Raw genomic sequence first — 15,358 nt, 5'->3', positions numbered from 1 at the left:
AACGGAAGATGAGAATGGAGTGTCAGATCCTGGCCAGTGCTCAACTGCCTCCTGTCATGGCGTGATTGTCTTTGTTAATGAAGGAAAAGAGGCAAGAAATCCCCAAAGCCACTGTATGTGTGGTTGCACATTTTCCCTCATAGCATTTGCTCCAGGTTCATCTGCAGCCCCCGGCTGGGCAGCTAGGGGAGGCTTTCAGCTGTGCATGAAGCGGGTGCTCCCCTGGCTCTCTGGATTCCTGCTGAACTCTTCACCTCTCTCAGTTACTCAGTGCTTTGCTCTCCCCCAGCTGCGTCAGCTTTGACAGTCCCACACCTTTTGAGGGAATGCTGGGCTGGGTCCTGTTTCATGCCGTGGAGTTGGTCAGCTCTTGGGGACTGGGGCCTTTGCCTCTGAGCCTGTGTGTTCCCAGAGCCTGGGCGGTCGTGGCTTTTGGAAGTGGGATAAATGCTTGCTGGTAGAGGCAGGCCTGAAGGGAGAGAGGGCTGAGCATGGGGCCCATTGTAACCATTTCATTTCTCTCCTGCTGGTGACCAGGGTGCAGCGTGTGCAAGAGGATAATGCCACACTTCCAGAAGGCTGCGACCCAGCTGCGGGGCCAGTTCGTAAGTGAGGAGCCAGGGGCCAGGCGGGGCTGGCTGCCGGCTCTCGATTTCTCCCTCTCACTTGGGGAGACAGCAAGGGGAGGGGAGAGGACACGTTTTAAAATTGTGAGAAGGACTTACTATTGCTGCCCCTGGCATGTGGTTCAGAGGCCTGTCCTCAGTGAATGTTGAGGACTCCCCAGATTGCTGGGGACCAGGAGAATATGGGGCCTGTCAAGGCCAGTGATGAAATAGCCAGGACAGTAGCAGGAAGCCCTGTGGTGTGCAGAGGCCAGGGGCTGACTGTAAACCATCAAGGTCTACAATGCTAGGAGCTGGGCTCCAAAAGGCAGGCTGAGGCTCCGGATGCTGGGCAGCCTAGTGGCAAAGAAAGAGGGCACAGTGACCCCAATAGTGGGCCCAGAGCACTTGCGGGCCCATGAGGCAGCTTCCTGCCCAGGCATGTAGGGCTCTGTGGTTCCGGAGGGACCAGGAGGGACATCGTCTGTGGGGCAGGAGGGATGTCGGGACCGCAGTGGAGCAAGGTGGTGGGGAGCTGGAGACCCAAACACACCAGTTCTCTGAAGGAGAGTGTGCAGGGGGAATGGACAGGAGACAAGGTCGTCTCAGGATCACCCACCTTTGGGAGACAGGAAGGGGAAGGCGAGCCACAAAGGAAATGGGCCTTCAGGAGCGAGCAGGATGGTCAGTGAGGAAGGAGGACAGGCCAGGGCGGTCAGACCTCGCCCAGGGCTGAGCCTCAGTCACTGACAGGCCTGTTTTTCTATGTGTTTCTCCTGCCGCCTTGCCAGGCTTACCTCTTCTGTGCCACAGGTCTGTCCATTTTCCCACTTACCCCAAGCCACAGAGGTTTTGAGGTTTTTGTTTGGTTAGTTTTGGGTGTTTTGCTTGTTTTTTTTTTCTTTTTGGTGGCAACAGAAAAATAACTGCTGGCTCCTCTGGGAGCATGGAAAAGTCCATATGCCTTTCCTGAAAGGTCGTTGGGAGCTGCCATCTCAGTGGGGCAGGCCAGAGTCCTGCTACAGTTCTGAGATCTTAAAATTCATCCTGATCTTTATGGATCAAATTGGTGATTAGTTCAGAGTCAGTTAAAAAAGTTTTAAATGGCAGCCTCTGCTCGCCAGCCCCAGGATTGGGTTGCAAAGAGCCACATGCTTTCTCTTCTGACCTCATTTCTGGGGCGACACCAGGGTCCTGCTTGTTCCTCACTAATGAATTTTTAGCAAGCTGCTTGGAGATGTTTGGCCCTGCGGCACACAGACATAACTCTGGGGAAGTTTCACTGCACATTTTGGGGCCTCAATAGATACCATATTTTAAGATGATTTTGCCTGAAGGAAAGACTTAATTACCCACAAGTTCTCATCCACATAGGCTTCCCTTGTGGCTCAAATGATAAAGAATCTGCCTGCAATGCCAGAGACCTGGGTTCAATCCCTGGTCAGGAAGATCCCCTGGTGAAGGGCATGGCAACCCACTCCAGTATTCTTGCCTGGAGACTCTCATGGACGGAGGAGCCTGGTGGGCTACAGTCCATGGGGTCATAAAGAGTCAGACACAACTAAGCTACTTTCACTTTCTCACCCACATACACTTAGACAACCGCTCAGCTCACCCTCCAAACTCTGGTCAAGCCCCAGTCAGATCACAAATTAGCTGGCCAGTCCCATCAAAGCAGGTAAGGTCTTGTTGCCAATCTCTAGCACCTTCTGGAAGATTCTAGCTAATGCTACATCTACCTGCCAAAAACATTTTTCCAGGCCCCTCCCGTGGTCCCCCAGAGCCTGTCCCTGCCTTGCGTGGTCCTGTCTGCTCATCTTTGCTTATGTTCTGAATCACTTTATCCACAGTTGATACTAATTATGAGGAGGTTTTCTAACTGAGAGATGAGTTTCTTGAGCATTTCTTCAGTACAGAGTACGGGCCAAGCTCAGAGTAGGGGCCCAACACGTCCTAGTGAATGAAAGAATGGGCGTGTGGCTTACCACTCCTGAGTATATTTTGTTTTAAGCTGTATATTTACATTAAAAGTGATGTTCTCCTTTTTAAAGGAAGTCAGAGCATCAGTTCCTAGGGACAGAGACGAAGTAGGAAGGATGTTTGTGAAACAAGGGCCTTCTTTTCTGGCCCTGGGTTCATACTAGGTTCACACTAGGTTCTACAATGTTTGCCCTGAAGACTACTTGTTAAGGGTACCTGCTTCCAAAAAAGGAAAGAAAGAAAGAAAAAACAAAAAAGCAGTGCTTGCTGCTCCTGTTCGGGCCCAGGTCAGAGGGTCTGGCCGACCGAGCCCAGCTTTGGCCACGTGTTAGAGGCCTCTGTGTTATGTGAACTCATCCGTTTCTTCGCTTCTATATTTTCTTACTCGGGGCTTGTTTTGTTATTCTTTCCCCTTGGTTTCTTAGGAAAGTATCTTTTGAAAAGTTTTCACCTTTCCTAGCTCCCTTAGGGAAAGAGTCCTCGCCCCTATGAACATCACCTACTTTAGGAGGTCCTTCGAGGCCAGGGCTCATGGTTGCAGCCATAGCCTCCCAAGAACAGGGCGGCCAGAGGGGTGGATTCCTTTTTGTCCTCGAACCTGGGGCAGAGATGGACTGCTTGTTCCCTGAAATCAAAAGCTTACCCCCTCCACACTGCTGAAATCCACCGGTTAGCACCTCCTATCTTCTCTTTGTCTCTGTCATCTTTGAGCCCGCTTTGGCTAGCCCTGTCTGTGGCAGGGGTTAGAAACCTTCCTCCTCGACAGATTTCTTGGGAGGCATCCAATCTGATGATGTCATTAAGATGGAAGCCAGGCTGGGTCAGGGATGCATAGCCTTTGCCATTTTCCAAACTCAGATCCTCCTCTTCTTTTTTGCTGTCACTGAGTCATTGCATTTGTCCCATCTAGTCCCACCGATTGACACCCTTAGCAGCCAGCACAGCTGCCAGAACGAGCCCATGCCTGCCCACCTCCTCTTCCCAGCCCTGCCAGTTATCAACGTACACGCCAAGTCTTTTGTTAACCTTGGCCATGATGGGCCATCTGGGTGTAAATGGTAAAATGGGTTGGTCTTGGCAACAGGTTTGTGCAGAGCAGACTTTGCTGATGGCTGTTAATAACTGGCTGGGAGATCTTGGGCAAGTAGCCTTGGAGGCTTCATTTCCCCATTCTTAAAATGGGGATGATGACACCAGCCCTGCCTGCCTCAGTGGGCTGTTGGAAGAGTGAATGGGCTGGTGCATGGGGACAGCTCTGTAACCTGCAAACACTTCACAGATACAGGCGATGGGCACCCCCTACCCCACTGCTCTGTGCTTGCTGTTCCTTCCACTCCCTGCATGGAGTGCACCCAGGGTTCTGCTTTCCACTCTCTTTTCTTTCTTATTAACACACTGGAATGAGGGTCTGACACTGTGCTTTCCTTGTCTCCCATGGACTATCCCTCAGTGGTTTTTATCTGTGTCGATAACTCAATAAGAGGTAGCTCCGTGGAGACTGAGTCTCTAAGCTCGGGTACCATGTGTCAGACTGCTTGCTTGACATCTTGGTCTAGATTTCTCTCCCTGGATTTCTCTCCTGCATCCAGATGCGGGGTGTCTAAAATATTTACTAAAATTCAGTGTCCTTACATCTGGCAGACGGCCAACTTTCCTCCATGCCTCCTCCTGAGCACCGCAGGCTCCTCTGCCAGGCTGTCACCATCCATCTCCCCCTCGATACATCCTCCATCCGAGAAGAGACCTGCCCACCAGCCTGGGTTAGACCCCGCTCAACCCACCCAGTGTGGCTGCTGTGACTGCTCGCTCACTTATCTCCCTGATCCCACCACTTTCCCCTTACAACCCCCAATAGCTCTCTGGCACTTCCTGAATAAAATCCTAGTTTCTCAGACACTAAAGGCTGGTCCACAGCTACCTCAGCGAACCCACCCGACCTTCTCTCACTGCCCTCGCTTGTGTCCTGCAATTAAACCAACATGGTCCCCAGTTCTTGAGCCACATCTTGGTTTGTCTTACCTCTGTTTTCTCTTTCTGAAGTGTCTGTGGAAATCTTATCCTCCTTGACTACTCGCTCACATGCACCTGCTTTGTGGAGTTTCTATGATTCTTCTGTGATTGTCCCCACAACCGTGGGATGTGGGCCGGACAGGAGGATGGCCATGTTGTGCCAGCTGACTGACCCCCAGCACACACAGTTCAGTGTCAGGCAGCCCTCACTTCTCCGTAGGCTGAGGTCAGTTTTGCCTTATTTGGAATCACAAACTCCAAAAAGTGCTTGTCAGTTGTTCAAAAAATAATTACCTCGTTAACTAATAAATGCCCCCAAAGTAGTCAAAACTGCTGCAAAAACCCAGAGAATTAAGACTTCATCACAAACAAAGGTGGTTGACAAAGGCCACCTTCTGGGTGGGATTTGCTATGCCTTAAGAGTTGGATGTGTCTTCTGTGGTGGCCAAGAGAGGGGGTGTGGGCAACCTGAGCACATGGCTAGAAGACTCAGGAGTCGGGGCCTAGAAAGCACAGTGTGGGCTCTGGGAATGTGAGCGGATCTGTAGAGCTTCTTAGTGGTATTCATATTAGTGATGACAGCTAACAGATTCTGAGTGTGGTAGATACTTTGCTCACACCATCTCATTTAGTCTTCACAGAAGCCAGAAGACGGAGCTGCAGATGAGGAAACTGAGGTGCAGAGGCAACTGTGACTTGTTCAAGGAGAACATCTACTGAGAGGGGATTTAGGATTTAGACCCAGCATCCTGCCCCCCGGGCCCAGGTTCCTAGGCACTGTGGTATATTTCTATCTTCAAGGTGCCCGAGACGGCAAAGAGTCCAGCTGCCTCCCTGTGCAGAGATCTCAGACTGTGTCATTCCTGGGAGAATAAAAAATCTAGACTCTAGCAAATGTACATTAAGGGTTTTGTAGAAAAGAAGAATTAAAAAATGAGATAGGGACCATGTGATCTTTGAGTCTGGAGTTAGACGTTGGCCTCCATTCAGTGGAATGGAAGGGTTTTATGCAGGGAAGTGATGTAATGAAAGAGGAGGATGTGGAAGATTAATCTTGTGGTGAATGTGTACTGTCAATGAGGAGATCAATTAGACATAAAAAAAGTACTTTAAAGTAGACAGTTATTACTGGAACTGGCTGCTGAATCAGTCTGGGGAAATGAGTAGAAGGGCTTTTAGAGGGTTCCAGAGCGTCTAGTAAATTCTGTCTCAGGTTTATTTTCCCTGTATTCCTTGTAGCACCCTAAAATGGAATGGGAAGAAAGAAATCAGATTAGCAAGCTTTTATGGTGTGTCTGCTTTACGGCAGAAACTGTTCCGGGCATTTAAAATGGTCAGTATGTTTAGATACCTTGTGGGATGGAGCTGCCAGAGGCCCGGGTGGTTCCCATCACCCAGAATTTGGTAGGAAATAATGAATTTGAGCAGCAGTTTTGTGCTAAGTTGCTCAGTTGTATTCAACTCTTCATTACCCCATGTGATCCGCCAGGCTCCTCTGTTTGTGGGATTCTCCAGGCAAGAATAGTGGAGTGGGTAGCCACTTTCTTCTCCAGGGGTCTTCCTGATCCAGGGATTGAACCCAGGTCTCCGGTGTTGCAGGCGATTCTTTACTATCTGAGCCACCAGGGAAGCCCTCTGACTTGGGTCGTCATCTTCAGTTTTCTTAAGAACCCTGTGATCTTCTCCTGAACCACATCTTCCAAACAAGGAACCTCAGGGAGGGTGACTTGCCCAAGGTCATGTGACTGCCAAGTGGAAGCAGTTTTCTGAGTCAAGTTCACTGTCCACTGAGACTGCTATTCCCCATTTTCTCTTCATATGCCTCCTTATGTATTGTTCAGCAAAATTCCACTTCCTGCTTTCTCCTCTCTGCTTCTCTAACCACTCCTGGCTTTTTTGAACTTCTTCCCTCTGGGAGTCTTCCTGCATCTGGTCATGCTGTGTTCTCTTGTGATGACAGAGCCAAAGTCCTCTTTCTGGGCACCTATCCTGCCCTACAGGAGAAAGTTGCTGCTTTGGGAAGGAAGTTCTTGGGGACTCATTCTGGGTTGCTCTTAGCATACAGCCTTGTTGTCAGTAACATAGCTACTGAAGTTCCTTTTCCATTCAGGGGTGTTGGCATATGTGGACCCCAGGAGCCAGAGTATGTTCAGACTTCAGAGATGATGGTCAGGTCAGGCCATAGGTGATGGTCCCCACAGGTCACCTAACAGGGTCTGGAGGGAGCAGAGTCAGGCAGGTGGGTCGTCCTGGGAACTACACACCCTCTTTGGCCACATGAGCTGTGTAATCTGAGAATGCGGTGCATGAAGCCGGGGTGGACAGACTGAGGTGTCCAGGAAGGTGTTTGAGGACCCCGTGGAGTGACTGAATGGAGAAGAGTACACCCTTAGTTGACATGGGCAGAGAAAAGGCATAGTATGAACTTGGGAGGCAGTGGTCCTACTCTCGGACCCGATTGACCTTGGTAATGAGGCCAGGTTTCTTCTTCAGTCCTCAGAACTGTGTTTGCTCTGGGATGATCCTCCCTACAGGGCAGGCAGGTTGGAATGCCTGTCTGGGGGGCAACCCTTAGCCCAGATGCCTGTCTTTTCCGGAGAGCTCGGGCATTGTTCCTAGATGGCTTGGCGTGCCTTGCTCCCCTCTGCACTGGACGCATCAGTCTCTGAGGCTCAGTCCCCATCATCTGTTTCTGATGGGACAGCTGAATGGGCAGTGTGTGGATGAAGTGAAGGGCATCTGCGGGCAGAGCGTGGACGGGTCTGTTCTCCCTTTGCTCCCAGGTGCTGGCCGGGATGAATGTCTACCCCTCGGAATTTGAAAACATCAAGGAGGAGTACAGTGTGCGTGGCTACCCCACCATCTGCTATTTCGAGTAAGTCCTCTGCCTCCCTGTGGACGCTGCTCCCCCCCACGATGGCATCTGCCCCCTGTCTGAGCCCATGGTTTCTCCCCACATTTCACAGGAAAGGACGGTTTCTGTTCCAGTATGACAGCTACGGGTCCACAGCTGAGGACATTGTGGAGTGGCTGAAGAAGTAAGTTGGCGTTTGCCTTGGTGGGGGTACCCAGAGGGAGGGGCATCTGCCAGGCCCCAGTATTTCCCTGGTCACAGGGCTCTGCCTGGCGGTTGGTAAGAGAATGAGGAAGGAAAGGACCATTTCTTGCTGCCCACACAGCTGATTGTGGGCGGCGTCTAGATGAGGGATCTGTGAGTGCAGGATGTGAAAGTTGGGAGAATTTCATGTGACTCGCCGTGATGACTGCATTTCAGATAGGTGTCCCCCCTCCCTTACTGTCTACCTGATGAATAGAAGTGTTTCTCACCCAGGATGGCAGGTTTGAGAGAGGTTCTGCTGCAGGTCTCTCTGAAAATAGAGTTGTCAGTCGAATGCTTATTTCAAACATAACACTTTGTATGAGGTGCTGTGAAGCTAAGAAGTGTCCTAATGCTTTAGATTTGCACACTGCTTTGCGGTTCACCGTGCATCCCTGCAGAGCTGCTTCATAGCACCCAAGGATCTTGTTTGTAATGTGATTAGATCTTTACAACCCAAACCACCCCCGCCATTGCTAGTTGTGTGACTTTTGTGTGATACTTGGACCCTGACCAGCATGTTGGATGGGGAGTCTGTCTCCCCCACCCCTTCTTCATGGCCGGAGTTCTTCTGACCACCCTGCCCTGCCCCAAGCACTCACCTGCTCTGGGCTCTGCCAGTCATCGCCCACTTTATGCAGTCCTTGGAATAATAGCAGCATTTTGGGGACTCCACTTTGTGCCTGACTTTGTTCTAAGCACTTTATGTGGATTCTTATAGAATCCTCAGAACAGATATTATTATCCTTATTTCATGATTTCATGAATGAGGTAACTAAGCAGAGTGATGGAGTGGCTCGTCCAAGCTTTTGCAGCTGACAGGCAGCAGGGCCAGGCTTGGCCCTGAGTTCTGGCTGGAACCCCTCCCTTTTTACCAAGGTGCCAACATGGTGGATATTTATTGACATTATTACTGCACGGGTACAGGGTTAAAGAATTAGTTATCCAAAGACATGGAGGTTGAAAATGTGTATTTTCAGAATGGGAAAGGAGGATAAATTTTGTACAGAAACAAAACAAAACCCCAGAATCCACAGGAAACAAACTGTTTGATTCTAAGGGCTGAAACTCTCAATCTTCTGTTCCTTGGGTTCCCAGGGGCCCAAGAGATAAAACACCACAGCCAAACCATGTTTACATGTTGTCATTTATTTCTTGGAAGCATTTTCACATCTCTGTCTCCATCTCTTACCTCAATTCCAGCCCCTGCCCAGGAAGGCAGGTCTCCATTATTCTATACTCATTGTCTTAACCTGGGCCTTCACACCCCTGTTTTCCTTTTCATTTTCATTTGATAATAAGCATGTCCTCTCCTCCAGCCAGACATGTCTCGCTCTGCTTTGGGAAAAGGTTTCAACAAATGGCAATCTCATTTGTCACCAGAGCATAAAATCTGTCTGCTTCCCTCCCCCTTCTCTTCTGGTTTCAAAATGCACTCATATCTTCTTGGAAGGATAAGGTTTATTATTTATTTTTTTAGAAAGTGTTCAGAACTGCTTGCTCTCCTAGACCAGGGGAGCATGTCAGTGGAGGCTCTGAGACAGGTGATTTTCTCCCCTTGGGAACCCACTGATCTGTCCCCACCCCACACACAGCCCCAGCCTGGTTCTTCCACCTTGTCCTGGGCTGGCGCCTCCCCACTTCCCACCTCTCCTCTCCTCGCCCCCCATGGGAAGGAGACCTTGTTAGCAGCTTTTGGTTCACCCTGGGTGTGCAGTCTCCACGCTGAGGTTGATGGGGTAACTCTGGGGAAGGGAAGGCAGCCTCTGGGTACCCCTGGGCAGCAACTCCTCCCAAGGCAGGACTATAGCCCACTCTCACAGCATGGTGGGGGCAGAGAGGCCCTTCCTGAAGGACCCCTCGTGGACTGCCTCATCTCATGCCCCAACAAGATCTAGCAGTGCCATTGTGCTTCCAGGTAGCTAATTTTTTTTTTCAAAATCTTTTCTGATTTTAAGGTTATTCAGTGAGGTATGTTATTACTGGAAAACTCAAATATTTAGTTAAAGGGAAAAGTGGCCCTCTTACCCCATTACCCAAGAATAGTATGTTGTGGCGTTTGGCATTTCCTTACAGATCCCCCACAACAGATAGCCAGCTCTGTGTGTGTTTTTCCCTGGTACCTGGTGTTTTAAGTCTTTACCAGGTTTCCCCCATGTCCTGGTTCATGGGTCGCGGTGATCCCACCTTTCCTGCTGCCCTGCACTTCCCTGGGCCCCTCCTTTGGCTGCAGCCAAATGTAGAGGATGAGGAGGGTGGTCCAGCCTTGCTAGTTCTCCAGATGGCTCTCAGAAGCCCAGGAGAGATGGGCCAAATCCTGCCCTGTGACACGTGACTCTGGCGAGTGGGCAGGGCAGGGCATCCCTGTGTGAGAGCGTCCCGGGGCTCTGGGGTGGTTGCAGTGATCCTGATGGTTGTGCCCTCTTGTGCTCCCAGCAGCTGCATTTCTCATTCCGCTCTGCAGACTTCATGCTGCTGAATTGGGCTTGGCAGGTAGAGTGTTCACAAGTGGCAATCAGTGTTGACCTGGCTACCCAGTTCTGCCTGGGTATTTTTATACTAAGCAGAAGTGGATTGGAAACAAACACAAAGTGTTCTTGACTTGTCATGCTTTAAGTTGCCTCTTCTCATCTCTGGAATGTGCACCTTCCTCAGGCAAGGACCTGCTTTGTGTGCATTTCGCAGTCCTGGAGAGCCGGGGAATTAGGGTCACAGGATGGTAAGAGAATGTGAATGTCAGTGAACCTGCCCCCAGCAGTTCCCTTTCAGTGTTGCTTTACCTCTAGGACAGGTGGAGTTACTGATCGTGCTTGAACACTTTAAAGAACAGGGCCTCCATGTTACGGAGTCCAAGCTCGCTCTGCTTACCTCAAGGCAGGCCAATGATTCCAAGAGATGAGATGTTGAGTTGAGGAAAAAGCTTGAATCTGGGAGCCAGCTGACCAAGAAGATGGCAGACTAGCACTTCAAAATAACCATCTTGTCAGGGTCTGGTTGCCAGGTTCTTCCATGGATCAGAGATGGAGGGGAGGTGAGGAAATAAAGTAAAAAGACTATTCAATCCTTGCAAATGTCCCCTAGAGTGGCACGCCTCAGGCAGGGAGGGGAATGTGTTAGTTTCACTTCCTTACAGTCCTTCACAGGAGGCAGGCCATTATGTATGTTTATAATAACAAAAAAGGGTTAAAGTCACTGAAGCAGATCCTGTGTAAATTTAAATTTAACCCTTTGTGGTTACATTGACTCACTTTGAGGGCCCACTCATGTTTGAGTGATTCTTATGATTTAGGTTATGAATGGTGTCTAGGAACACCTGGGTAGCACTATATACATTTACAAAGTATCTCAAGGGCATTGTCTGTCTAGATGTACCTGTAGGGCAGATGAAGAAGGGCCTGCATGTAAGTTGATAGATATTTTAAGTTGGACTGGTTGCCTCAGCCCCTAGAGCTGAAAGGTGGAGGAAACGACTCAGAACCAGGTATTCTGACTCCTAGTCTGGCTCTTTCTCTCTTATCTGCTGTAGATAGGAGGTTCTTCCTTCTGTTGAGCTGAAGTTTCTTTCTCTGGAGCTTCCACCTGGTATTGGTTCTCTTTTATGGGGCTGTAGAAAGTCAACCTTGCTTTCTCTTCCCGCTACAGTGTGAAATGTTTGAAGAAAACTCTTCTGTTTCCCTTGTCTCTTCTTCTCCTGGTTAGACACCTCCAGTTCCTTCAGCCATTCTTCTCTCATTCCTGCATTGATTCAAAGAGTGTTTATTGGGTAACTGCTTTGTGGGAGGTGCAGAAAGTAGAGAGATGATCTAGAGGGAGCCCCCGTCTTTAAGGGGAGACACAGTAAAGGGCACAGTTCAGTCGCTGTGCCCTCTTAGTGCTGTGCCTTGGTCTGCAGGCCCCTCCAGAAAGCAAACTTCCTACTGTCCACTGGGTGGACGAGGGGCAGCCGCCTGGCTGCTGGAGATCCCAAGGTCTCCCATTTCCAGCCCTGGGCCCCAGCCCCGCTTCAACGGGAACCTCTGCTCTTCTGGAGCCTTTGCATATTGGGGTAGTTCTTGGGTCCCCACGCCCTCTGAGCACGCAGCACCTCTGGTTTCTGCCCTCTAAGAAAGGCAGAAATTTTTTGCTAAGTCAGTTTTCTAGCTTCTAAATTTACACTGACCTCTTTTTTTTCTCTTTGCTTTTGCTCCTATGAGTTCATTACCTTTTTCTTTTTTAGCTCTTGTGATGTTATTTTAGTGGCTTTGGAGTGTGTCCTCCTCTATGTTTAACTAGAAATTCTTCAGTCACCTTCATTTACTCATACTGCCACTAAGGCATGGCTTCTCCATTCTATGTGTGTACTCTTGCTGGATTTTTAAAAATTATTTTAATTTTAGAATAGATTCCATTCACATAATTGAAATAATTTTTTAAAAGATACTTAAAAATTATGCATTGAAGTCTTCCTTTTACCTGTTTCCTCTATCCTATTCTCCCTCCCACCCCCTAGAGGTAGCAACTTTAATTAGTTTCCTTATGCAGACGCATGCAAATATGAATAAGTATTTTTTATCTCTTTCTATTTTATGCAAAAGTTAGCATATTATGGCCTGTTGTGTCTGACCCTGCTGTCTACATCAGAGTGTAGGGAGCTTCCTTGTCCCCCTGCACCATGCTCAGCCCTCTGGGGTCCTGATTGATTGCAGTTTACCTAAGCAGTTCATATACCAGTGGGTACTGGGTTCTTCCAGTCTTTGCTATAACAAATCATCTCTAACGAATACCTTGGAATGTGTATAATTCTGACCATGTCCAGGTATATTGAAAAGATAAATTCCCTGAAGTGGAATTGGTGATGCTTTCAGGAATTGGTATCTTGAGTCTGTGTATGGGAGCTTAGGTTTCTTGGTGTTGGGAATGCTGAATGACTGGTGGTGACTCATTCTAAAGCTTGATTTTGCCATCAGCCCCGTCTAACATTGGATGTACATGGGCTCAGAGTGGTTTGACCCTCTCGCTGCTACTTTTCCATTGCTGAGACCACCAGTGGGGCCTAGTCGAGAGCACCAGAGAGGGTTTCTGAAGGTGCTGTCAGACCCAGGCTCTGCTGTGGGGTGGGGGTGGCAGGCCCCACCACCTCAGCCGCAGGGGAGGACAGCAGCTCCCATTGTTTGGGACACATTGCTCTCATGACTTGTCAGTCCTGGCCGCTGGAACTTTGCACTTTTTCTTATTTACTGTAGGCTCCCAAAGGCAGGAAGCAATGGTTGTCTTTTCACATTTGTCATCCTAAAGGGTACTTTTTCAAAGTAACGATTGAGGTGGCTCTGGCAAAGGTGTTCATAAAGCATCAGGGAGTTTGTGTCACTGGCCGGCTTACCCTTGGCTTTGAAGCAAGAGAGGGCAGCTGTGAGCCTCCCCCACTGTAACAGCTGGTGATGTAAATGTCAGCACACAATTGTCCCAGGTGGGGCAGGCTCCAGAGAGGTGGGCCACCAGCCTGAGGTCTTACAGCTCATGGTGGCCACAGGGATTTGACCTGACCTCTGAGCCTGGCCCTTTCTGCTCGAGCATTCCACCTCTAGAGATCTAGAGAACCTTGTTCCTGGTCTTGAGGAAGGGTTCCTACTGTAGTGTATGTTCTCCTAGTTAAGGAGCCCCCAGCCTTGTTCCCTTGGGCCCCACTCTTTCTCATCATGACCCTCCTCCCACACTGGTTAGTGAACACCTCTCAGTCCCCTCTCCACCCCCAGTCCTTCCCTGATATTTGGTCTTTCTCAAGACACCTGGCCTCTCTCTCTCCTCCTCACCCACCACCCCTCCTCCCTTCTTATTCCCTCCTCTTCTCACCCCTCACCCTGTGGGCACCACTCAGCACATCAGTTAGCTTTGTCAGAGGTCACTCTTTGCTGCCATAGCTTATTCTTGCCAGTTGGCTAAACTTTTAGATGCTGACAAATCCCCCCACCCCACCCTGATCCCAGGGAGGAAGTGAGGTTTCCTGACCTCCCTAGAGAGCCACAGTTGGAAGCCACTGTTTGCCGGAGGATATCAGCTGAGCACCTCTGGGCTCTTGAGGGGATGATGGAGGTGGGCAGGGCCGAGGAGTCCCCCCAACCCCCACTCCCCCCGAGAGGTTGCGGGGAGCCCCTGAAGCAGGCTGTGCGAGCCAGTGGGGGTGAGGGCTGCACCGGCCCCAGCGTGTGCTCTGAGCTCTGCCTGTTTTTGGTCTTCCAGTCCGCAGCCGCCACAGCCCCAGGTCCCCGAGACTCCCTGGGCAGATGAGGGCGGCTCCGTTTATCACCTGAGCGATGAAGACTTTGACCAGTTTGTGAAGGAACACTCCTCTGTGCTCGTCATGTTCCACGCCCCATGTGAGTGGAACCTTGCTCCTCCCCGCCACAGCCTCCCTCCCTTGGCTCAGAGTGGACACCTCTCTGAGCCTTTAGCTGTTTACCTAGAGCAGCAATCATCCCTCAGCTTGCGGGTGGGGACACTGAGGCCCTGAGAGAGCCTGTATCTTGTCCTGTAGTTGAAAGGGCACACGGAAGCCAGGGCTGGAGCCTCAGACCCCACAGCACCTAGAACCCCTTTTTTCTGCTTCACCTGGTATCCATCGTGGATCAAGGGAAGAAAAACATGAATCCTGTAAAATGTGTTTGCAATATTGACCGAAAGCCCTGTAGCTCAGGATTTTTCTAGGCCAGTGTCCTCCCCATTCCCATGAAGGGTGGAAATGGATTGTAATTCCTTTCTAAGAGGGAGAAGGCTGCTTCTGGAAAGGTGAGCAAGGGATGACACCCCCTGGCCACAGAGTTCCTGGGAGCAGCTTCTGGGAAAAGTGGGACCATCCTAATGGGTGATGAAGCTGGGTCCCCAGCACCCTGGGACAGGGTACATGTGTGGGGTGCTCTTCTCTTATAGCTTCTTGCCAGCTCTTTGGCCCAGTGATGGTGGGTAAGGGGCTGTGGAAGAGGAGAAGAAGCAAAAATAACTTCTTCACAAATCAGTGTCATAATTGCCAGTCCACAGAGGCATCTTTAGTGAAAGATTACTTTATTAATTGTCTTAGTCATAGAGATCTTTCTGCTGTTGATTGTGATTTGCTCTGTGGTGACAAAGTGGCTGCCCACAGGGCCATCTCCTTCTGTTTTACCCACAGTGCTGCAAAGCAAATACGATTAACTCCGCTTTACAGACCAGTAGACAGTGGTGTGGAAAAATGGCACTGCTCTTTGAGTCCTATACCGCCGAGTCCTGGCCTTCCCACACTCTGCTTCCCTGCAGTATCACAGGGGTTTGGTTAATTAGCAATTGTTCATAAATAGACCACTCCTGGGGATTTCCCCAAGTCCGTCTTATAAGTGCCAAATTCCAAAGAGAATCCAAAGAAAAATTATTGACCTTTTTCCTGAAAAATGACCCCCAAAAAAGCCTTAAAAAAAAAACACCTGAATTTCAAAGGGCCTCTGATTAAGGGCAGTGACAGAGAGGGCCCTAGGAGCATGTCACTGCAGCCCTGCCAGGGCTCAGTCCCTGTGGCAGAGGAACCCTGATGAATGAACATCCGCCAGGTTAGCACCGCAGCCTTCTCCCTTCGTAGATGCACTCTCCTGGCCAGTCTTAGATTTGCTAATGAAAGGAAGTCTTATGGGAAGTCAGGCTGCACCCAGAGCTGCATTCACCC

The 15,358-nt window shown here is 49.9% G+C and overlaps 1 protein-coding gene across 1 annotated transcript in view; it reads left to right on the top strand.

Moving 5' to 3' along the window:
- The window catches only part of PDIA5 (protein disulfide isomerase family A member 5), a 91,867-nt gene that overhangs the window by 44,252 nt on the left and 32,257 nt on the right, over nucleotides 1-15,358 (top strand). The window contains exons 8-11 of the mRNA XM_043874205.1: nucleotides 538-605; nucleotides 7,379-7,470; nucleotides 7,562-7,633; nucleotides 13,909-14,045. Of these exons, the coding sequence (XP_043730140.1) occupies nucleotides 538-605; nucleotides 7,379-7,470; nucleotides 7,562-7,633; nucleotides 13,909-14,045 (369 nt within the window). The remainder of the gene's footprint in view (nucleotides 1-537; nucleotides 606-7,378; nucleotides 7,471-7,561; nucleotides 7,634-13,908; nucleotides 14,046-15,358) is intronic.

This window comes from Cervus elaphus, chromosome 19 (genome assembly GCF_910594005.1).
Source record: "Cervus elaphus chromosome 19, mCerEla1.1, whole genome shotgun sequence".
Classification (NCBI taxonomy): domain Eukaryota; kingdom Metazoa; phylum Chordata; class Mammalia; order Artiodactyla; family Cervidae; genus Cervus; species Cervus elaphus.
Note: the sequence above shows the minus strand (reverse complement) of the source record. Positions and strands in the feature narration are given on the sequence as shown.